Source organism: Pelobates fuscus, chromosome 6, assembly GCF_036172605.1.
Source record: "Pelobates fuscus isolate aPelFus1 chromosome 6, aPelFus1.pri, whole genome shotgun sequence".
Classification (NCBI taxonomy): domain Eukaryota; kingdom Metazoa; phylum Chordata; class Amphibia; order Anura; family Pelobatidae; genus Pelobates; species Pelobates fuscus.
Genome location: NC_086322.1, coordinates 270,257,486 through 270,281,081, shown reverse-complemented (window position 1 = coordinate 270,281,081; position 23,596 = coordinate 270,257,486). Strand labels below are relative to the sequence as shown.

The 23,596-nt window shown below is 45.3% G+C and overlaps 1 protein-coding gene across 2 annotated transcripts in view; it reads left to right on the top strand.

Annotated features, from left to right (window-relative positions):
• The first annotated feature begins 15,021 nt into the window (after nucleotides 1–15,021).
• CCNDBP1 (cyclin D1 binding protein 1) overlaps nucleotides 15,022–23,596 on the top strand; it is a 34,893-nt gene continuing 26,318 nt past the window's right edge. Inside the window, exons 1-4 of one of the 2 annotated variants that reach the window (XM_063425470.1) lie at nucleotides 15,022–15,098; nucleotides 15,678–15,734; nucleotides 23,029–23,108; nucleotides 23,291–23,372. In XM_063425470.1, coding sequence (XP_063281540.1) covers nucleotides 15,041–15,098; nucleotides 15,678–15,734; nucleotides 23,029–23,108; nucleotides 23,291–23,372 — 277 coding nt within the window. In that variant the 5' untranslated portion in view covers nucleotides 15,022–15,040. Of the gene's footprint in view, nucleotides 15,099–15,217; nucleotides 15,244–15,677; nucleotides 15,735–23,028; nucleotides 23,109–23,290; nucleotides 23,373–23,596 lie in introns of those variants that run through there. The other variant, XM_063425471.1, reaches the window with a different exon arrangement.

Genomic DNA, 23,596 nt, shown 5'->3' with positions numbered 1-23,596 from the left:
GAAAATTTATTGGCAAGTGCAGGAAAGCGGGCGCGCAGGCCCTTTTAAGAGGCATTTTGCGTCATCATTGATTATCAGAATATCAGTAAATACACATCATTAATTGGATTAATTGTTAAGTGTCTGGATTAGTGTCCACCTATCAATATAATTAATTGGCTCAAAAACTAAGTGGTTAGCTATGTGTCCACCCACCGAGAGGTGGTATTGTTTGGACACGGGTGGGGACAAGGGGCTCAAGCGCCATTTCCCTTAGCATGAGGTTTACTCGGTGGAAAGGGGGGCTTGAGCGTCATTTTACACTGTCATGATATCAGGTCTGTGGTCAGGTGCAAGGTCTCTTATGAATAGAACATTTCATTACTACATGTTCTCATGGCCTTTGATTTATACTATGTTGCGAGTTAGGGGAAATTCAGCAGTTCCTGAGTTAGTCATGTCTTTATAGAAAATACAGTCTTTGTCCATTGTGTTAGATGTGCTGGGAAATTCTGTCATGTAATGTAGTTTTAAAATGAAGAAGTCAGGTTATGAGGACAAAATGGAGGATATTGTCACAGTATGAAGTTAAAATGGAGTTAGTGCAATAATTCAATACAAGTTCAATAAAGATTTTTAATAATTCTACATCAGTCCCCCCTATGAAATGTTAGATTCTAAGAGATAAAACTTTATTTGTTAGTACCAGAAGACGTGTTAACCCAAAGGCACAGAAACCCCGTGGCCGCTAGCTAGGTGTTAATGCAAAGTGCAAGTCTGTCCCTAGATCTGACCCTAATAGGCTAACTCATCGTCAGCATGGCTCTCGAACACTTCACTCCCATGGGTGGCCCATGATGGCTTGCCCACCACTTCTCCACACGGGGTCTTTACCATTCACTGACAGATGCTGTCCCTAAGCTGGTCCCTTCCTAGAATTCTCGCACTTTATCAACAAAAGGGATAGTTTGCAGTGGTAAACAGGGTGAGTTGAGATCTTGGAAATCTTGGTCATCAACTTCGAGATGTGTGAAAGTGGGTGCCGCTTGGTCAACAGTCTTCATGAGGGATTTTCTCAGACAAGGGAGGATACAACAAAAGAGAAGAGCAAAGATAAAAAGAAAAATTAGTATTGCCATACCAATATGCATTAAAGCTTTTTGCCATCCTGTCATCCAACCAAACCATCTTTCCCAGGGATCATTTATCCCAGAATTCCTTTTTAACTCTTCAGAAAGTTCATTTAATTTTTCTATGGCTAATGTAACTTTACCATTAGGGCCTGTGTTTTCTGGGATGTAGGTACAACATGTCATGGTGTCGGGCAAAATTTTACATACTCCTCCTTTTTCAGCTAGAATCATATCTAAGGCCATTCTATTCTGGAAGGCCATTTGGGATGTGGCCTGCAACTGTTCGGCCAATCCCTGGAGGGCATCTCTGGTATAATTAACAAAACGCTGTTGATTATAATAAATGTAATTTATCCAATTTAAATTCTTGTTTGCAGTAACTATGGTAAAAAGTGATTCAAATCCTGCAGCAACTTCATCTCTTGCTTTAAATTCGTTGGGCACCCCCCTAGGCACCCCAACGGCATCAATATAAACATGAGGGTCAAAACTTCCTTTCACTGGGGCTTCGCTCTTAACCTTAGTGTGTCTGGACTCATGGGTGTTGAGGTGTGTGTCAGAGATGATGTGTATGGGCATAATGGCTTTAGCCAAAGTACACTCCCCCCACCACTCTTTGTCCATTCTGGATCTTAGCTGTAAATCCCCACACAACCAGTAAATATCCCCCAATGACCTGGTGTGAAACTGCAACAAGTTCATGGAGACATTTCTGTAGGTAGCACAATACCCCTTAGAGAAGTTACCCAAGAATTTACCAATTCCATCATAATTAGCATAACAAGTGTAATTACCTTTATATACTGTAATACCATCTGGGGGTTTGACATCCTTGGTTAGGAGAGGATACTCTTTTGTCCATGCTTTACATATGGACCTGTTGAAATCATAGTGATAGGCAAAAAGGCTCAAAACACATGCTTCTATATCTACTGGCAGGGTTAAAGGCACAGTGCCCAGGTGAGGCCGGGCACCGCCACACACATAGCATGCGGTCTTATTATGCTTATTAGCATTATACTTCATCCATTCTAACCATAGATTAACATCATTAAAACCTGTTTCAGAGGCCATGGTATCTTCAAAGGTGGGGTTAGCAATGGCCATCATGTCTTGAAAGGTCTGGATGTGTGGTTTTAATGGGTTAGGGACCATATGAGTGGCCCCTTGCCACTCAGAAGAGTTGCACATATCTTTGAGGTAGAAATGCCCTAACTTGTGGTAGGAACCCTTTTTCCAATACATTCCAATCACATATTGGTCTGCATCTGTTGGACTTGGATGCTCAATATTAAGGATTAATTTCATTGGTGTACCCCCCCCAGGCTTTCACAAAGTCATTCTCTGGAGAAGGGATCTACCATGATCATCTACTTTAGATAAGGCACTTTTTGGTTTGTAACCCCAGGCAGGCCCGGCATTCCATCCTGCCGCCCCCCAATGGTCACAATTGTGCCCCCATTGTTTGTCAACTACACAAACATATGGGTCTTTTGCATGAGGGATATCTCTATAGATATTCTGAATTTGTGATGTAGGGAACGGGCATTCTACGATGTCACAATAATCAAAGGTATAAGTAGCCACATGGGTGCATGATGAGTTATACCAGAAGGTGTACCCACTAACATCTTTGGTGATGGCTACTTGCTGAGCCTTAATTAGGCTAATTAAGGAGATAATGTACCAGAGGTACATGCTTGTGCGGTATCTGCTTCCTCTGGGGCAGGAGACTTCTTGCAGTGGGAAGCGTGGATCCAATGTGGCCTACCGGCCAGTTTGACGGAGGTTGCAGTGATCAGAAGAACTTGGAATGGACCGTCAAATCTTGGTTCCAGGGTATTTTTCCGCACAAATTTCTTAACCAGAACCCAATCTCCGGGAAGCAGGTTGTGGGTGCCTGTATCCAAATCGGGATCTGGAATTGAAGAGAAAACTTGGGCATGTATTTTGTTTAAGGCACTTGCAAGTTCAGTTACATAGTCTACTAAAACATCTGATTGAAGCTGTAACTGTTGCGGAAAATAACAACCTAGTCTGGGTGCTGTCCCAAATAGAATCTCATATGGGGATAGTGAGTGCTTCCCTCTAGGTGTGTGCCTAACGCTGAATAAAGCTATTGACAGGCTTTCTGGCCAGGGCATCTTTGTTTCTTGTGACATTTTTAACATTCTGGCTTTTAAAGTGCCATTCATGCGCTCTACTTTACCACTACTTTGTGGGTGGTAAGGGGTGTGGAAGGCTAGGGTCAACCCTAGAGCAGTCCAAATTTCTTTAGTCACTGTTGCTGTAAAGGCTGGGCCTTGATCACTTTCAATGACTTCTGGAAGTCCGAATCTACATACAATATCTGTAAGTAGGCGTCTTGCGGTTGTTTTTGCAGTAATATTGGCCACTGGGTAGGCTTCTGGCCAGCCTGAGAACATGTCCACTATTACTAGTGCATATTCATGAGACCCACTCTTGGGCATTTGGATGTGGTCAATTTGAATTCTCTGGAATGGGTACATGGGTTTTGCCAGGTGCTTTGAAGGCACTTTGATTGGTTTTCCTGGATTGCATTTTGCACAAATGACACAGGCCCTACAGAAGCTGTTGATCAATGTTGTGATTCCAGGTGCTTCATAATACTTTTGTATGAGGGCGGCCATTAAGTCTTTTGACAGGTGTGCAGGCCCATGTGCCCATTGGACAACTGCTGGATATAAATTTCTTGGAAGGCAGAATTTAAAGTTGTTGTAATATATTCCGTCCTTTAGGATGGCTCCTTTCTTTTTCCATTTCTGGATTTCTTCAGGGGTGATTGCAGCTTGCTGTTCTCGCAAAATTCTTAAATCAGTAGGAAGGGTTTGCAGAGCAAAAACAGGAACTTCTTCTTCTTGTCCGGACACTTCTTCATCCACTTCCCTTTGCTTCATCTGTATCCAATTTCCCATGTGCCTTAACTTTCAAAACGGCCACTTCTTCAGGGAGTAGGAGGGCATCCATTAGTTCCTTGATTGCAGAGCTGTGTTTAACTGGTGTACCGGCGGTGGTAAGAAATCCTCTTGTCTTCCAAATGAGGCCGAAGTCATGTGCCACACCCAGAGCATATCTTGAATCTGTATAGATGTTGGCACGTTTTCCTTCGGAAATTTTGCATGCTGAAGTCAGGGCTTGTAATTCAGCTTCTTGCGCAGACATTGCTGGCGGTAAAGATGATGATTTGATAACTTCATCTGTTGTGGTTACGGCATATCCTGTATGGTATTTTCCTTCTTCATCAGTATATCTTGAACCGTCCACAAACAGGGTGAAATCTGGATCTGGTAATGGATTCTCATGCACAGTTGGTAAGTGCACTGTCTCCATTTTCATCTGTTCAAAACAGTCATGAGGTGTTTCTGGGTCATAATCATTCACTATGACCAGATCTTGGAATTCCTTTTCCAGGAAATGGCGTGGCCATGCTTCCAGAAGGTCAGTTGTTGGGTATTTGGCAATACCATTTTCCTGTAGCTGTGTTTCATCCATGGTGGCCCATAACTTTGCCATGGGCCCAAGATCATTCCATGACCTTGTTTTCAACTTGGTAACAGGAATATGTGGGATAGCAGTATCCCAATGACGGTACAGGTAATTGAGTTCTGGAGGTAATTGGATCAGAACCATGCTATTGCCTTCAGAGTCACAATAGAAATCTTGAGCAGTGAGCTTCACATCAATCCAGTGGTAAAGCTCATCTTCATAGCAAGGTTCAGGAGTAATGTTCGGCTTGTACCACATGGTACAGAAGGCGTAATCCGGGCCTTCACAAAGAGGTGTCTCATCTTCGTAAAATGTCAAATGTGGATGCATGATTTTCTTGATACATCCACAGAGCAGGTAGATGTAGGTCTCATCCGTGTTAAATCCATAGTAGATACCCCCCTCAGGGAGTGGAAGAAGAGTGGATGGATTAAGCACTTGACATCTTTGTATAGAAATGTTGTCAGGTAAAAGAAGATGACATTGCAGACGCAAGTGTCTAGCAGGAGACACGTGCTTGAGCTGGACTTGGTTGATAATGGCAGAGATGTCATGAGGGGCCAAAACAACCAGAGGGTGGCCAAGGACCAGGTCTGAAGTTCTTTCTATGAGTTCTCTCGCAGCAAAAACAGCCCTAAGGCATGAAGGAGTCCCTCTGGCCACAATGTCCAGTTGACATGAGAAATATCCAATAGGCCTCTGGCGGCCTCTTAAGTCATTAGTTTGGGTAAGAACTCCTGTAGCATGGCCTTGTCTTTCAGAGACAAACAATTTGAAAGGTTTGGTATAGTCTGGTAGGCCCAAGGCAGGAGCAGAAGCAATTGCACGTTTAAGAGATTTGAAGTTATCCAGGGCTTCATTGGTCAGGCAGAATGGGTCTGACTTGAGTGCATCATAGAGAGGTTGCATAAGCAGAGAGGCTTCTGGGATCCATGCTCTGCAGTAGGAAATGAGGCCTAAGAAGGCATGAAGAGATTTTGAAGTCCTTGGAGGTGGGATATCCAGTACTGCTCTTACCCGGTCCCGAGTAAGATGTCTGGTACCTTGAGATAGGCAATGTCCAAGGAAAATTACTGAAGGTTGGCAGAATTGCAGCTTGATAAGTGAAGCTTTGCATCCTTGTTCTGCCAAGTAGTAAAGGAGGCTAATTGAACACTTTTCAGTAGTGGGTATATCATCTCCACAGAGTAGTAAATCATCCACATACTGGAGCAAAACAACTTCTGGGTGTTCAGCTTGCCATGGGTCAAGGATGGTGCCCATGGCTCTTGCAAATTGACTTGGAGAATTTTGTGCCCCTTGGGGCATGACAGTCCAGGTATACTGTTGCATTTCATGGGTGAAAGCAAACAGGTATTGACAGGATGGGTCCAGTGGGACACTGAAAAAGGCATTAGCCAGGTCAATGACTGTGAAATACTTTGCAGATGGTGGGACTCCAGAGAGCAGAGTGTGAGGATTTGGTACAAGAGGGGTGTCCAGGACAGTAGCTTCATTGACGGCACGGAGATCCTGAACCATCCTGTACTTCTCTGGCTCACCTTTTGGAGTTTTCTTTTTCACAGGAAATAATGGAGTATTGCATTCAGATTTACATTTCACTAGAGCACCCTTCTCCAAGAGTGCTTTGATTTGGATAGAAATGGCTGCAGCCTGTGCTGGTTTTAAAGGATATTGTGGTTTTCTTGGTAACTTAGCTCCTGGAATAAGCTTTACCACCACAGGTGGGACATTTAGGTGACCTATGTCCTCTGGGCCTGAGGACCATAATTTAGCAGGCACCTGTGTTTTTAACACGTCTGGGAAATTGGACCTCGGTTCTGCTGCCTCCCCACGGGGACCTTCTAAATGCAGCATCAGAGGTAGGGAGCACAAGGCTGAGGTGTCTGATTCAGATAGAGGTGTAGACATTTCTACTTGTCCGTCTGGAGTGAAGGTGATAGATGCCTGGAGGCGTGAGAGAACATCAGCGCCTAACAGGTTAATTGGGCATGTGGAGGATACCACAAAGCGAGCAAGCAGGCTAGTGCCAACTCGTAGTGGAGTTGTTAAAGGGCTGTGTCTTGGCTGGCCATCCACTCCAACACAAGAGACATCAATATTTGACAGAAAAGATGGGTCTGGCAGGTCTTGTTCTCGCAGAACACTACGGGCTGCACCTGTGTCAACAAGAAATGTGGTTGGTTGGCCCTCAATGGGTAAAGTCACTGTAGCAAGTGGCCCCCCCTTATCCCCTGTAGACACTGCCATGACAGGGGTTAATGACACAGGCTTGCCAACTTCCTATTCATCTGGTTCCTCAACTATTGGAACAGTTTTAGTGGCTTTGGGAGCCGGGGCAGGCTTAGGCAGTCTCTTAGGTTCTCTCTTGGGTTCAGGGCAATCACTTCTAAAGTGTCCCTTGGCCCCGCAATTAAAGCAATGTCCATCCTCAGGTTTGGTGCCTTTTGGGACAGGAGTGGAGCGGGACACCATGAGAGGAGCTGAGGTGGGTCTTCTTGGGGTCTGGGCAGATTCCAGACCTCTAGCAACGAAAAGTAAAGTATCCAGAGGAACAACCTTATATTCAGGGCGTGCAGCAATGATTCCCTTGCGTAAGGAATCTTTAACACCTTGGACAAATGCACCGGACAGCATTTGTGAATGGATCTTGTCAGTAAGATCAAACCCCAAATCTGTAAACATTTGATACAGTCTTGCATGAAACCTTTCCACTGATTCTCCTTTATCTTGTATAACATCAGTAAGGCCAGCAGCCTGATCTGCAAGTTTGTCCTTAGCCCATTCTCTTAATTGGTTGCAAAAAGTTACTCCGGAGGGGTAATCAACATCACTGGTGAGCAGATCTGTACTGAGGTGGCGGGCCATGCTGGGCCAATATGCATCCCCTGCTTTAATAGCACAAATGCTCAATAAATCACGCCATGCGGCGGAATAAGTCTTTTGAATTTGAACTATCCCTCGGTAAAAAGGCATAGGCTGCTTTTCTGGGTCAGGGAGTGATTTCATTAAAGCACTAGCTTGAGTGGGGTTAAAGGCAACATATTTAGGAGGGGCCCGTTCTCCCCGACCCTTGTGTCCGAAGGGATCATCGATAGAACGATGAGCTGAAGCTCCCGCAGCTTCCAGTGAGTCCTGGGATACCCTGTCATCCTCTTCCTCATCTATTTCTACGATTTGGGCCCTCCTGCGTGAGGGGCCCGCTTGAGGTGTCAGGACCGGGGGGTGAGAGGGAGTCCCAGATGCGGGGGTGGCTTGCGGGTCATAGTCTTGGGATAAGTAGTCACCGGGAAGTACCGGCATCAGGGCTGAATGACTGGGGGCCGCCATATTGGGGGCGTGAAAGGAAGCTGCATTGGGGTTAAGGGAAGAAGTGGCGGCCATGTTGGATGTGGGCACATCCGGGGCAGACTGTGCCGTACTGGGCATGACCGGAACCTGGGGAGTGGCTTGGGGAAGGGGGTATGGATAATTTGGATAGGGCAGGGCCATGGGATACGGGAAAGGGTATGGCCAGGCTGGGGAGGGCAGGAGAGTTGGGTGAGGATTTGGGAAAGAGGTGGGATATTGGGCCGCGGTGGGGGCGGTTACGGGAGAGGACGGAGAGGGATTGGTAGGGGTGGGTGCAGAAGGAGGAGCCGGAGCAAGGGAGGAGGGGGTAGTTAGCTGGGCGGATGCAGATGGGAGGGGATTATCAACGGAGAGAGAGTGCAGGGAAGAAATGGCAGATGAAATGTTAGGATTAGGTACAGGAGGTAGCGTAGGGATGGATGAGGATGATGGGAATGTTAGAGACGGGGAAGGGGAATAGAAAGATCCATCAGAATTCAGGACCGGGCAGACAGGGGAGGTGATGGGATGGGCTTCGGGAGGATTGGGAGTGGGGAACATAGTCAGCTGGCTATCACCTACTGCTGACTGAACCTTGGGAATAGACATCCCCTGGGCGCCATTTTGGGGCGCTGGCTGAGGGAATGCCCCAGCAACACAATTATTATGATACACAAACAATTTCACACCTTTGTGATTTATTTCTTCCTCAACCCAACCTTCCTGCTGAATAGCCTTCGCTACTCTGTACCATGCTTCAGCAGTCTTTAATAAATCGTTATCTGTGAGCTTGCCTTTCTTCTCTGTCAGTAATCTACGCCAGCTTTCTGGTTGTAATCTACCACATGAAGGCACAGCAATTTTACACACTTTAGCAATTCTTTCAACACCTTTAACCATTTCCTCTCCCTCTCTGTCTTCAACTAAATCACATGCGAGCCAGCCCCTACCGGGCTTACTCAATTCCTGCCCCATATTCCCCCTCCCCCTACACCAGCGTCCTAGATATAGGGAAAGACAAGGAAAACTGAACAGGAACGTCTACAATGCTCGACTGCCACCTGAGGATTGTGGGCCCCCCTCAAGTGCGTCTTCCCAAAACGTAGACTAGTCACTGAATCCGCCTACCCGAGGTGGTAGACACGGATTGGAGCGAGGTGAGAAGTGTGTGACCAATCACTTCTCTATCAAGAGAAATAGGAGTGGATAGAATAACAATATAGGGAGTGTAGAAAAGGTAGAAAGGTAAGGAGAAATCCTCAGAGACAGACACAGGAGTTTGAATGACTCCTAATTAACAAACAAGACAACAATACAATTGAAATACAGTGCATGCATCACAGTTCAAATAAAATCAACAGTAATTCCTTTCCTTTACTCGTGTGACCTAGGTCACCTCCCTCAACCTCGTAGTGTCCCCGCTCGGAGAATGACTTCCTCAAGTCTCACTACCAGCGGCCACAGGAAACAGCAATCCTCTCCGACCCGAATCCTGTCTAGCCTCCCTCGTTACAGCAGTCCACAAGAATGTGGCCACCTCTATCCTCACTCCCGTAGTGCCCCTATAAAATCCCACTTCTAAGTCTCACTACTACGTGGTGCTGGAGACAAGCAATGCCTGCTTGAATCCGCCCGCCACAAATAAAAGAAAATTGGAATTCCACCAGCCTCAGCGCTCGAAGCTGTGGGTTACCACCTCTCTGCAAGTAGAGTTACGTGCACAATTGAGCTAGCTAGGCTGTCAAAGTGACACAAGAAGGATCACAGGAAATTATGAGTCTACACAAAATCCACAGTTCCAACACTCCTCTTTTTCCATACAGCCACAGCTACGAGGCTCCTAAAAGAGGTAAACAGGCAAAGAAGACCCCCAGGAAAACTTCCACAGGTCAACCCCCCTTTTTCCCTACAGCCACAGCCACGTGGCTCCTAAAAGGAGTAAACAGGCAACAGGACTCCAGGCAAATCCCCCGGGTCCACCCCCCCTTTATCCCAAAAGGGGCAACAGACAAACACAGGACCCCCAGGCAAACTACCACGGGTCCACCCCCCTTTTATCCCAAAAAGGGGAAACAAATAAACATTCAGCCCGGGCACTTAACTAAAACAGGCCAATTCAAACACACCCAGGCAACAGATAGACTAAATGCAGGTAAACAAGTGAGTAACGAGACACCGGGCAAGATATTACCTGTCTTTGATGTCCTCCCGGGAAGCAGTCACAGACACGTGGACGGGTCAATCAAAGGGGACGGAACATACCGGTGGCTCTGCAGTAGTCTCTACCGTGTACCTGGAGGTGATCAGTCTCCTTTCCTTCCCCCCGGATTCCTCCGTCCAACCGCGTCTTCCTTAGGACGGCTCACCGGCCGGACATAGCCCGATGCCCCACGTTGGGCGCCAAAGTTGTTATGGTACTTTTTAGCAGTAAACCAAAATGTTTAAATGTCTATCTGTTCCTGTCCAAATTAAGAAAATTGAATTGCGTATATACGCTGAAGTAATTAAGTCTGACACACGGAGTTCAGGTTAAAATAACTTCGAGAAAATGTATTGGCAAGTGCAGGAAAGCGGGCGCACAGGCCCTTTTAAGAGGCATTTTGCGTCATCATTGATTATCAGAATATCAGTAAATACACATCATTAATTGGATTAATTGTTAAGTGTCTGGATTAGTGTCCACCTATCAATATAATTAATTGGCTCAAAAACTAAGTGGTTAGCTATGTGTCCACCCACCGAGAGGTGGTATTGTTTGGACACGGGTGGGGACAAGGGGCTCAAGCGCCATTTCCCTTAGCATGAGGTTTACTCGGTGGAAAGGGGGGCTTGAGCGTCATTTTACACTGTCATGATATCAGGTCTGTGGTCAGGTGCAAGGTCTCTTATGAATAGAACATTTCATTACTACATGTTCTCATGGCCTTCGATTTATACTATGTTGCGAGTTAGGGGAAATTCAGCAGTTCCTGAGTTAGTCATGTCTTTATAGAAAATACAGTCTTTGTCCATTGTGTTAGATGTGCTGGGAAATTCTGTCATGTAATGTAGTTTTAAAATGAAGAAGTCAGGTTATGAGGACAAAATGGAGGATATTGTCACAGTATGAAGTTAAAATGGAGTTAGTGCAATAATTCAATACAAGTTCAATAAAGATTTTTGAAATTCTTTATTTTCAGTTTTGGTGCAACATTTTGATCTTAACAGATAATCAAGAAATCAAGGTTCTGTGTAGTTCTAGGTTCGCACCATTTTGGGTCAGGCAATAACAGTAGTGAACAATAGTAACATGTTAAACAAAACATAGTAATCAGCATCTAGATAATATGATGTTTTGTGCGTCTTAGTGTTTGAGATGGGACTTCGTTGTACAGCACTAGCTCCCTTCAAGTGTGGTTCAGGTGGTGATGCAACTCTGTGAGAGGGTTGAGTCTAAGTTCAAGTCGTGGGGCGGCCTGGTTGCGTCAGTTGCGTGTGTTATGGTCAGGCTCGTTGTGATGAGCTGGGTATAGGCGTCAGTCTGTGTTAGTGGAGGTGAGCCATTGCTGTAAGTGGCTTGTTGGGTTAGTTACCCCTAACCAAGGGGGCTGCGGGGGGGGGGGGGGGGGGGTGAGTTGTCGGGCGCCCTGTGGTTGCAAGTGTGATGTGCTGGCTCTCGTTGGTTTGTAGAGGGTGCGTGCGTCAGTGGCCTGCGGTGGTTAGATATGTATAACGGGGGCTTACAAGTACATAAAATATAACAAAGCATAAGTAATAATATAAAACATAAGTAAAGTCACGGAAGAGATTCAAAACAGAATATGTGCACCAGTCTTGGTAGCGAAATCTGTGGTATCAGTCCATTCCAATCATGGTACAGGGTGTTGGGATCCGCTGGGTCTCGGTTCCGACTGGGCGGACTTCCCGGGGTCTCGTACTTCCATTGGAGGGCCTGGTCGTAGTGAAGGTATCGGGTTGGGTAGCTTCAAGGTGGTTAGGAGGGAAGGTGCTTCCTCCATAGAGGTTAGGACGTGGGTGGTGCCATCTTGGGTAACCTCCAGTGTCCCGTTAGTACCCCACCTGTATGTAATTCTCGCTGCTCGGAGTTGTGTGGTAAGCGGCCCATACATTTTGCGCCACATAAGGGTGGCTTTGGATAGATCCTGAAAGAACGTTAGGGAGGCATTCTCAAACAGCAGTGGTGTCTTGCCTTTGAGCCCGGCCATTATTTGTAGTTTGTCTTGCACTGTGACACATCTAAGGATGACATCTCTGACCGTTGGGGTCTTTAGGTGGGGTGGGGTGGGCAGGCGGTATATCCCATCTAGAGCCATTTTCTTTACCGCTGTGTGTGGGAGTACTGTAGTTAGTAGGCGTCTGATGTAATGCGGCAGCTCTTCAGCCGATGTCTCCGCTGGGATGCCCCTGATCTTAATGTGTGAGCGGCGTTGGCGATCTTCCATGGTTGACATCTTGAGTGACAGGTATGTTTGCTGTTGCTGAAGTTGTTTGATGGAGTCTTCCATCGTGTTAACGTGAGTTTGTACCGCCACTAGTTCTGTTTCCGTGGCTTTCACCTTTTCTGCCACCGTGTGTAGTTCGGTTTTGATAAGGGCTGAGTCAGCTGCCAGGAGTTTGTGGATGTCTGCTAATAGGAGCTTTAAGTCACGTTTGGTGGTTGGTGCAGAATCATCCGTGGGTTCCAGCAGTGGCTGCAGTGGTGTTTGTAAGTGCCCTTGTGAGTCAGGCCTGGGTTGTAGTGGGTTGAGAGCCCTGTCAGGCTGTGTTGCCCATGAGGGCCCCTGAGAATCCGGGCCTTGTGGTGTCTGGGTGGGCAGCTGCAGATTTTGGTGCTGCCCAGGGAGTTCATGCCCCTGTTGTCCTGCTTTGGGTGTCCTGGGGATCCCAGGTGAGTCCGGCCGTTGTTGGGGTGTGCTGGGTATCAGATTAGTCTCCAGTGTAACTGCCGTGGGAGTGGGTTTGGGCTGGGGGGGGTTTTGTAACATAATCCCAATGTCTCTGCCCCCTGCCGTACCTTGTGGTTTCTGTGATCGGCGTCCCATTGCCGGTATATGTGTCCGGGCGTTGGATAGGTCCAGGGAGTCTGAGGGAACAGCAAGTTCCACTGGGTGTTCTCCCAGCAGGTCCTCGAGGCCCAGGATCGTTGGGGTATAGTAGGCCCCGGTTTTGCGTCTCCGCTTCTGCACTCGTTGCGGTTGAAAGAAGGGCATCAGGAGACTCGGCTCGGTGTGCTGGTGCCGATGGAGTATGTGGTGTGTACGGATGGGTCCTTGAAAGACCGATATTATGGGGATTTTGTCCGCAGGGTTTGGGAGCTGAGAGAGATGGCGTCCGTTCGTGTCGGGTAGCAAGCCCCGCCTCAATAAAGATTTTTAATAATTCTACATCAGTAGTTTTATTGCTCCCCTCCTCCCCAAATTATTAGAGTAAGAAATAGGTAGAGTTCTTTCATTTGTATGGGGTTGGCTAGGGGTTGAGGTCTCCTAGACACATGGGGAATGGGTAGTCCATGCCACGATTTCAGGTGATTGGACAATGGCATGTCCACCCACATTGTATAATTATGTAAGGCCTCTACCCACGGCCCATGGGTTGGGGCCAGACACTAGGTCCTCTCACATTTTCCAATTAGGACCCCCACCCACTTACCACATTGGGGAGCAGCGGAGGACTTTAGGATGCCCCCCTTTTCATTTATGGCTGGCCAGGAGTGGGGGCAGGTGGATGGATGGTTACCATATTTTTCCGTGTATAAGATGCCCCCATGTACAAGACGACCCGTATTTTTTGAGCCCAAAATTAAGAAATCAATATTTTAAATAACAAATTTGATATTTTAGAGGTGACTTCTGAGGAGAACAACACTCTTATGATTCTCATGCCTCACTGTGCTACAGTACTCTTTGAAGTCAATGGCTCTATAGTGCATGCTGGGAGACTACAGCTCCCACAATACAGCAGGTGGTGTGAGGACATGTCGGGACATCACAGTAGTATTCCCTCTGCTCCTTGATCCCCATCCCCACCCCCCACCCCCCCATAAATATAAATCAGAAAGCAAGACCTACCTGAGGTGGAGCATACCTTAATATGACTGCTCCTTTTATGGTGTGGCATGTCTCTGGAATTCTGTTGGTGGTAAGAGCTGATGTCTGCTACAGCTCCTACACATATAGGGACCTCTTCCTCCCCGCCACAGCATTCAGAAGTGGATCGGCGGGAGGGAGGCCATGTGTGTGTGTGGGTCGTGGCACACTAAAATGCGTCAAAAAGTTTATTTTGTTTTTTCAACCCCTGCAGTTACATTTCGGCCCCCAATTTAAGACTAAAAAAAAATGTAGACAAAAAAGTCTTATACATGGAAAAATATGGTGTGTTTATTTTTTTTAACTATGTAATGTAGTGGCTGGCTAACAAGCTCTGGCCAGATGCCACATAATTAACCATTGCGCAGTCGAGGGATTTTAACTAATTGCCCACTGGCTGCTAGCGGGCAAATCTTTTTTTTTTAATAGTAAGACCTGGATCTAATCCACACTCCAGCGAGGATATCTGCGTGAACTAAGTCCGTATTTTACAGTCCAAAAGGCACAATATGCAGCCCGGCGGTTTTGGTCCACTTGGACTTTAGGAAACGACGTATGTTCCTTTGACTCATTCTACCAAAACTCTAAAATAGGCTGGAACTTCCTAAATATTAATTGCACATTATAAATAATAAACTAATAATTGCTATTAATCTCTGTGATATACACACAGACACCAAGCATACTCTCTAGTCTAAAAGTCATAATAGGAAAAAAGGGGATTTTTGTCCCCAAGGTAAGAATGTTTAGTTGTCATACACTAATAGTAATAAAGAACCATCAGTGATTCCAAGACAGTTCTAAATACCAGAGACGCAAAACTGCAGTGATATAGTGTCTCCAAAGAAGGAAGCCATTTTGGTGGAGACAATCACATGGAGTGCTATGTCTATGCCAGAGCCAACCAGCTGCTGCTGAGAGTGACGTAAGCGCGCGTCGCTCTTTCCTGTCCGACGACACACAACGTGCTGGTCGCGGTGGTTCCGACCTGGAAAAAAAAAAAAAATGGAGCCGCTGAAGAGCCTTTTGGAGAACCTGCGTGCAGTGTTGGACAAACTGAGAGGCGAGTTCTTAGTTACTAATGTAATAACGCTGCGAGAACAATTATCATATCTCCTGCAGGTTCTGGGGAGGTACTATACCACTGGCATTCTGGGAAACGTAGTCTTAAGCAGCTGGGCTGCTAAGGGAGGGATAGCTGCTTTGGGGTAGAGTGTGGCAGTCTCTCATTAAAACTGTTCTGTTTAAATCCATTTTTTTGGGGGGGGGTAACATTTCTGCAGGGTTGCCAAATCCACCATGTGCTCCTGGAAACCTGTCCCATCTAGATATTATTGGGCAGCACATGTTTTCCTGTATTTACTATTGGGGTAATAATATGTACAGGAAAACATGGTGAATTTGACAGCTTTATCTGTGAGTGCTCACCTTTCCCTGACTCTAGCCTGTGTGCTTTCATACCCAGAAATGATTTGGTTTTGCAGCCTATATTATGGCCCAAATGTTTCCCCAGTTTACATTTTTCTAGTTATTTCCCCCTCCCCTCAAGTTAAACATGAATTCTTAAATGCACACGATATAAAACAGCTGGAAAATATAAAGTACAGTAATGTATATTAAAAGATTTCTATGTCTTTTACAGATGGAGAATCCAAAGAGAATCCCAACTTTATTTCTCAAGATTTCTGGGAAACACTAGGTAAGAACTTTTACCATTAAAGGGACGTTCTAGCGCAGGGGGTCCTCAAACTCCGGCCCCCCAGATGTTGCTGAACTACAACTCCCATGATTCTCTGGCTATCTGTGTAATTCAAAGAATCATGGGAGTTGTAGTTCAGCAACATCTGGGGGGCCGGAGTTTGAGGACCCCTGTTCTAGAGGTTGCTGAAGTACTTTGTGTGTAGAGTGGCTCCTCTTTTTATTTATTTATTTTATTCATTTTACAAAAATGCCGATTTCAATAGAAATTGGCACTTTTATAAATAAACCTTGCTACACCCCCCTGTCAATCAAGGAACCGGTTGTGCTATTTTCTGGTATTTTAGTACTGTGGAGCTAAATGTAAGAAACGGCAGTTGCCTTGCAAAGACCTCTCATTGGGCTGCAGATTTATCTGGACTGAACTTAGTTTCCACAATCGAATCACCTGTTTGTGCTGTATAAAGGAAAACTGCTTCAAAATCTATTGCGATGTGGATTAAATCCTCAATAGTCGAAGGTTATCATTCTTTTGGAAAATGAACTCATTTTACAAGAGCCATCTCCATTTCTTGGGTCTTTCCGGGCTTCAGCATCAGCAGACCAAATCTGTAAAGCAGCTTCGCAGTCTCTTCATACGTTTACCACGCATTATGGGTTAAGACATCCAGCCTCAGAAGATGCTTGTTTTGGGTGAAAGATACTTCATGCCATCATAAATTACAGGGCTACTCCAAATACCATGACCACTTTAGTGATTTGAAGTGGTTATGGTGGCAGGAGTATGTATATGCAGTGTTTTAGCTTGAAACGTAGAGATATTGTTAATTGTGTGCTGGGGGCTAGTTGCACCCCCAGCACACGTGACATTGGCAGCCCAAAACTATGTTCCCGGCTGCCTAATGTCAATTTAGCGCACACTGCAGACAAACTTAAAACCATCCCCTTGCAGTTAGAGCACCTGCAAGTGTAAGCAGGCTCTCCTCTCCCTCCCACCTTGTGGGCACTCTCTCCCGCCGTTTAAAAAGTTGTAGAAATACAACTTCCTTGGTACATGATGCAGAAGCTTATAGGAAGGCCATGCATGTGCATCAAGTCCCGAATGCTCCTCTTTTTAGGAGTGTTGGATTGGACCATTGTGTAGGCCATGCCTCCTTGTTGATTTTGAATGGGGGTGGAGAGTTGAGGGGGCTGGAAAAAGGTAATCGTAATAAAAAGAAAAAAATTGTTATGGCAAAACTGGTTTGTATAACTAACACTATAGAGTTTATTTAAATGGACACTATAGTCACCAGAACAACTACAGCTTATTGAATTTGTTCTGGTGAGTAGAATCATTACCTTCAGGCTTTTTGCTGTAAACACGGTCTTTTCAGAGAAAATGCAGTGTTTACACTATAGCCTAGTGATAACTTCACTGGTCACTCCTTAGATGACTGTTAGAGATCCTTCCTGGGTCATGGCTGCCAAAAATGTATCTAAACATTCAGTATCTCCTCCCTCTGCATGCAGACACTGAACTTTCCTCATAGAGATTGATTCAATTCATCTATATGAGGAGATGCTGATTGGCCAGGGCTGTGTTTGGCTTGTGCTGGCTCTGCCCCTGATCTGCCTCCTTGTCAGTCTCAGCCAATCCTACGGGGAAGCACTGTGATTGGATCAGGCTACCACTTCTGATGATGTCAGCAGACTGCTTGCAGAGTTACAGCTTCAGGCTTGAAAACGGTAGGATTTTCACTATATTTATGGAGGCATGTGGGCCCCAGGGGGGGCTAGATGGTGGTGTTAACACTATGGGGTCAGGAATACATGTTTGTGTTCCTGACCCTATAGCTATCCTTTAAGCACAAGAGACTGGTTTTAAAACAAATAATTTGCAACTTAGTGACATGATGTGCATCCTTCTTTTATGAGTCCATGATGTATTCTACTTTCTAATGTGACCAAATGGTGCTTTCTGCACTGTATTGTATTGCTTTTCTAAGTGCTCTTATTTACTTTTTTCCTTTCAGATTAGAGGCAGTGCTTATACCACAGGGATATCCAATCTGGAGGGAAAAAACAGGCAGGCAAATCTCCAAACATTTTAATCCCTCCCCTAATTACCTCTTTTCCCATAAGTAGCAGCTCCTCCTGATCATCCCCAGTTCTTTGCCTGCCTTCGGCAGGGGAGGTTAGACAGGAGGTTCTCCAGGAAGTAGGTGAGAAGGGCTGAGGCTCTGGAGGCTCTGCTTCCTTGATGTCCGGTAAGTAGCCTTCAACACGCCGGCCGGCGTGGTCCCTCAAATTTTATTTTGCCGTCTTTTGCCGTGCCAGGTGCCGGTATGACGAAGGACGCAGGCGTGCGTCGGCTGGGAGGTCCTGTCGGTGGAAAGCACGCACAGGTTGCGTTGCGTTCCACCAGGGAGTCGCAGAGCGCTATGCACATGCGCAATGCGAACCTGGATTCAGGCGCCAAATTTGAACTGGGCGTTTTCGTTTGGTTACAGGACTTATATGAGCATTTACCAGCAGCAACCTCTGTTTGCCAGGAGCTCTCAGAACGGTTGTAAAGTGTGTTTCTCACCTGCCCTCCAACACACTCTCAGGCCATTTAAGGTAAGACTGCTAAGTTTTCATTTTAAATGGTTCTTAGCCTGAATCCGTAAGGAGAAAATTTTGATTATTTTCCCTTTTCTTGTTTTCTTGTTTTCCCAGTATGTCTTATCCGGAAAATATGGATAAAGTTGCTGAGAAGGGGAAATGTGCATCTAAAACCAAGCATTTAATGTGCTCTGTGTGTGGCCAACCTATGCCTGATGGTTGTAAAAAGAAACTTTGCTCAGTATGTTCAAAAGAAGCTTCAGAGGAAGCAAAGAGAACAGAAATGTCCACTTTTCTCAGCTGGTTGCAGCAAAGTATGCAGCAAACATTTGTGGATATGCAGTCAGCTGCATTACATTCAGTCCAGGCTTCTGTTGCCCAAGATTCTCAGATTGTAAAACATGCTAAGAAAAGACTGAGATCTTGGGAAGCTTCTGATACTAGTTCGGGAACTAGTGGTTCTGAGTATGAAGATAATTCAGGCAGTGATTCCTCAGATGAGGAATTTGCCTTCCCAGATGAAGCCATTGGGAAATTGATTAAAGCAGTGCATCTTTGATTTTGAGGAAACAGGGAAAAAGTCCAAAGTGTTTCCTTTTCACCCACAGATTAAGGAATTGATTTTGAAAGAATGGAAGTTCCCTAGTCACAAGCCGTTTATTTCTAAACATTTTAAAACTCTTTTTTCCATAGAAACGGAGCAAGACTGTAAGCTGGATACGGTCCCTGTAGTGGACGTCCCTATTGCTCAAATAGGTAAAAAGACTACATTACCAATTGGAGATTCAAGCGGGCTCAAGGATGTCATGGATAAACGCATGGACTCCTCTTTAAAGAAGTTGTTCATCTCTTCTGCAGCCCAAGCTAAAGCTTTGATTACGGGGTCATCCGTTGCCAAGGCCCAAAAACTTTGGTTGGAAGAACTAGGAAAGGTATATACGGGAGAAGCTAAGGAAGACCCGTTAAAGCTATTAAAAAATATCAAGATGGCATCTGATTTTTTAGTGGATGCTTCTACAGAAAGCCTGAAATTATCGGCCAAGAATATAGGTATTTCAACAGTCGCCAGGAGAGCGCTTTGGCTTAGAAATTGGTCTGCAGATACGGCATCTAAAAATTCACTGTGTGAACTATCTTTTGAACCAGGAAGACTTTTCGGTTCTAAACTGGATGAGCTGTTGAAACAGATGAAGGAAGGAAGGAAAGCTTTACCAGTATCATATAGGAAGCAGTCTAGAAGCCGTAACGCAGAGACACGTCCCTCATTTAGAAGTTCCTTTCGTAGAAACTATTTCAAGGGTCAACAGCAAAGAGCCTTTGATTATAGGAAGAAGGAAAGGTTAACTGCCAAGAGAAATAAAAAATTATGACGCCAGGCCTGTGGGTGGAAGGTTGAGTCACTTCCTAGAGCATTGGAAAGAGACGACATCAGATCGCTGGGTCCTTACAGTGATAGAGCACGGATACGCTCTAGAATTATCACAAGCCCCAATGAACAGGTTTCTATGTTCCAGGGTTCAGTCTCTAGATATGGAACTCTCTCTGATGCGAGAAGTGTCGACTCTGTTACTAAAAAGAGTGGTGGAAGAAGTTCCTATAAAGGAAAGACATCAAGGCACCTATTCAAGACTTTTCTTGGTGCCAAAACCGGATGGTTCGTTCAGACCTATTCTAGACCTAAAAGCCGTAAACAAGCGGATTATCAAAAAGAAATTCCTCATGTAAACAGTAAAATCAGCGGCTCTGCTTATTCACCCAAAAAGTTGGTTTGCGTCCCTGGATTTGAAAGATGCCTATCTTCATGTACCCATAGCGGAATCCAGCAAAAGTTTTCTACGGTTTGCGGTATGCTGCCAATCGGTAACCAAACATTACCAATTCAGAGCACTGCCTTTCGGCCTATCATCAGCGCCCAGAGTATTCACAAAGCTTCTAGTAGTCGTTTCAGCTTTTCTAAGAGGTATGGGCATCGCTGTCATTCCGTATTTGGACGACTGGCTGTTGATTGCAGAGTCCCAGGTTCAACTACAGTTAGATCTGGGGACAGCCATCAAATCGCTGGAAAAGCATGGCTGGCTAATAAATTTCAACAAATCGGAACTAGTGCCAGTTCAAAGGATCCAGTTCTTGGGTCTAATTTTGGATTCTATCGCAATGAAGTTATTCCTGCCAGAAGAAAAGAAACTAAAGATCAAGCGGTTAATCCGGAATCTCAGAGTAAAGAGTGTGTTTTCAATCAGAGAAGCCATGTGCTTGCTCGGTCTGTTTACAGCCTCAATTCCGGCAGTCGGTTGGGCAAAAGCCAGAATGAGACCTCTACAAAGAAACATTCTGCTAGTCTGGAATCGACAGGAACTCGGCCTAGATGGGCTGATGAGGTTCAACAATCTAACTTTGAAAAGTCTGCAGTGGTGGACATCTTCTCGATTCCTCCACGAGGGTCTGTCATTCCGGATGAAGTCCTTCACTATCATAACAACAGACGCCTCTGCGCTGGGCTGGGGGGCCCATCTGGGAGACATAAAGAAGCAGGGGTCCTGGCAAGAGAAGGATATGAGAAGTTCCTCGAACTTCAGGGAATTAAAGGCCGTATGGATGGCTCTCTTGGCGTTTCAGTTTCTCATCAAAAATCGACATATTCAAATTCGTTCAGACAATCGTACGACAGTGGCATATTTGAACAAACAGGGAGGTACGAGATCGACAAGATTAGAAAGCCTGTGTTCAATGATCATGCTGTGGGCAGAAGTGCACCTTATGTCCATCTCTGCAGTTCACATTTTAGGAAAGTTCAATGTGGTGGCAGATGCCCTGAGCAGGCATCATTTGAAACAAGCAGATTGGTCCCTGTCATGCAGAACTTTCAATTTCATCACAGACCGCTTCGGTGTTCCAGAGATAGACCTGATGGCATCCAGAATGAACAGGAAGACAAGACGGTTTGCATCCCTAAATCCAGCAGACAGGCCGGATTTCATAGATGCCCTGTCAGTTCCATGGAAGTTCAACCTGGCTTATATCTTTCCGCCAGTAGTGCTTATTCCCAGAATACTTCAAAAAGTAAGGCTGAAGAATGTAAGAATTATCCTAATCCTTCCATGGTGGCCGAGAAGAAGTTGGTTCTCGGTTCTCCTGAACTTTCCAGGGGCCACCTTTTGGAAGTTGCCTCTTTCAGGAGAAATTCTAGAGGACGCCATGGTGCCTCTTCCGACCCTTATGAAATTCCAGTTGACGGCTTGGTTTCTGAATTCCAGATTTTAGAGAGCAAAGGTCTGGATCCTGAAGTGATTAAAATCCTGTTGGCAACTAACAAGGAATCTACATCTAAGATCTACACTAGAATTTGGAAGATATTTTGTCAGTGGTGTTGTAGGTTTAAAGTCAACCCGGTTTCCGCGTCCATACAGAAGATCCTAAGTTTCCTTCAGATGGGATTTGCAAAAGGCCTTAAACCTGCATCATTGAAATTACAAGTTTCTGCTATCAGTTTCTTCTCCCTCAGATGCCTGGCCTCAAATATTCTGATTTCTAGGTTCTTCAGAGCTCTGACTCGTTTGGTGCCCTATGCTAGGGAAACCTGTCCTCCCTGGGATCTAAACTTAGTCCTTTCCGCGCTTTGTGAGCCGCCCTTTGAACCATTGGAGGAAGCTTCCCTAAAGATCATTTCATTGAAAACTGTTTTTTTGGTGGCTATTACATCTGCTAAAAGAGTATGTGAGATCCAAGCTCTTAGGGCAAATTTTCCTTTTTTAGTTTTTCATCAGGACAAGGTGGTTCTAAAGCTCGATCCTTCGTTCAGCCCGAAAGTTTTTTCTGTTTCAAATGTTAACCAGGAAGTGGTCTTACCAACTTTTTGTCAGAATCCGTCTAACGCTTTGGAAAGCAAATTTCACTGCCTAGACGTAAAGAGATGTCTTTTGCAATATCTAAAAGCGACAGAATCCTTCAGGAAGGATAACAGTCTTTTTGTCTTATTCAAGGGCACAAGGAAAGGCATGAAGGTTTCGAAGAGTTCTCTGGCTAGATGGCTGAAGGACTGCATTCAGTTGGCTTATTCCAAGAATGGCATGAATCATGCAGGCCCTTTAAAGGCTCATTCTACTAGAGCTGTTTCAACGTCCTGGGCACTGCGAGCGGCTGCTTCTCCTTCTCAGATTTGTTCAGCGGCTACGTGGTCCTCTCTCCATACTTTCTCAAGACACTACAAGTTGGACATACTGGCCTCGGAGGATGCAGCTTTTGGGCGCAAGGTGCTTCAAGCAGTAGTGAAATGAACCCGCCCTCTGGATCTGCTTTATTATATCCCTGTGGTATAAGCACTGCCTCTAATCTGAAAGGAAAAACATAAATTTTGCTTACCGAAAATTTCTTTTTCCTGAAGATTAGAGGCAGTGCTACAATTCCCGCCCCTTTTTTCTAATAAACTAAGTAATTTTGCAGCTATTTGGCTTATGTATTGTCTGGGGATGATCAGGAGGAGCTGCTACTTATGGGAAAGGAGGTAATTAGGGGAGGGATTAAAATGTTTGGAGATTTGCCTGCCTGTTTTTTCCCTCCAGATTGGATATCCCTGTGGTATAAGCACTGCCTCTAATCTTCAGGAAAAAGAAATTTTCGGTAAGCAAAATTTATGTTTTTTTTATCAAAAACAAACAAACATATGTTCATGTGCTGGTGCCCATCTCATCATTTCCTTTTCTCCTTTCTAGGTAAGGCATTTAAAGCCACTTCCCAGGAAGCTACAAAGATGAGCTTAGCTTTCTCCAAGCCCCCCTTGCCATCACCAGAGGTGGGTATATGCCCTAATCCCCTGAAATCCAACTACAACCCCCAGCTCTTGTTAGAGAAAGCTCTGCTACATTTAAGTTGGTATAGGGTCAGAGTTGGAGTTTGAAAACAGATGGAGTTTCCAGCAACACAGTATACAGTATTGCATAGATACCCTTGTAATACAGTTTCTGTTTTATTCAGGGCTGCCAGCAGTTAAGTGACGGGCTACTCAATGCTGTTCTAGCCGCTGCTACACTCTATTATTCCCTTCCTAAGGTTCAAGGTGAGTAACATCAGGGGAGGGGTTAAGCAAAGGCACTTGGGATAATAATAGAGTCCTACAGGGTTATACAAACAGTAAGAATTCAAAGTGAATTACAAATTAAAATAGTTACTCCAAACACCATGACCACTTCAGCACTATGAAATGCTGCACATATATGGTGTTTAAAATCCTTACAGAAGTTCTGGACTCACTAATTTCAATCTGTGCATTTTCATATGCAC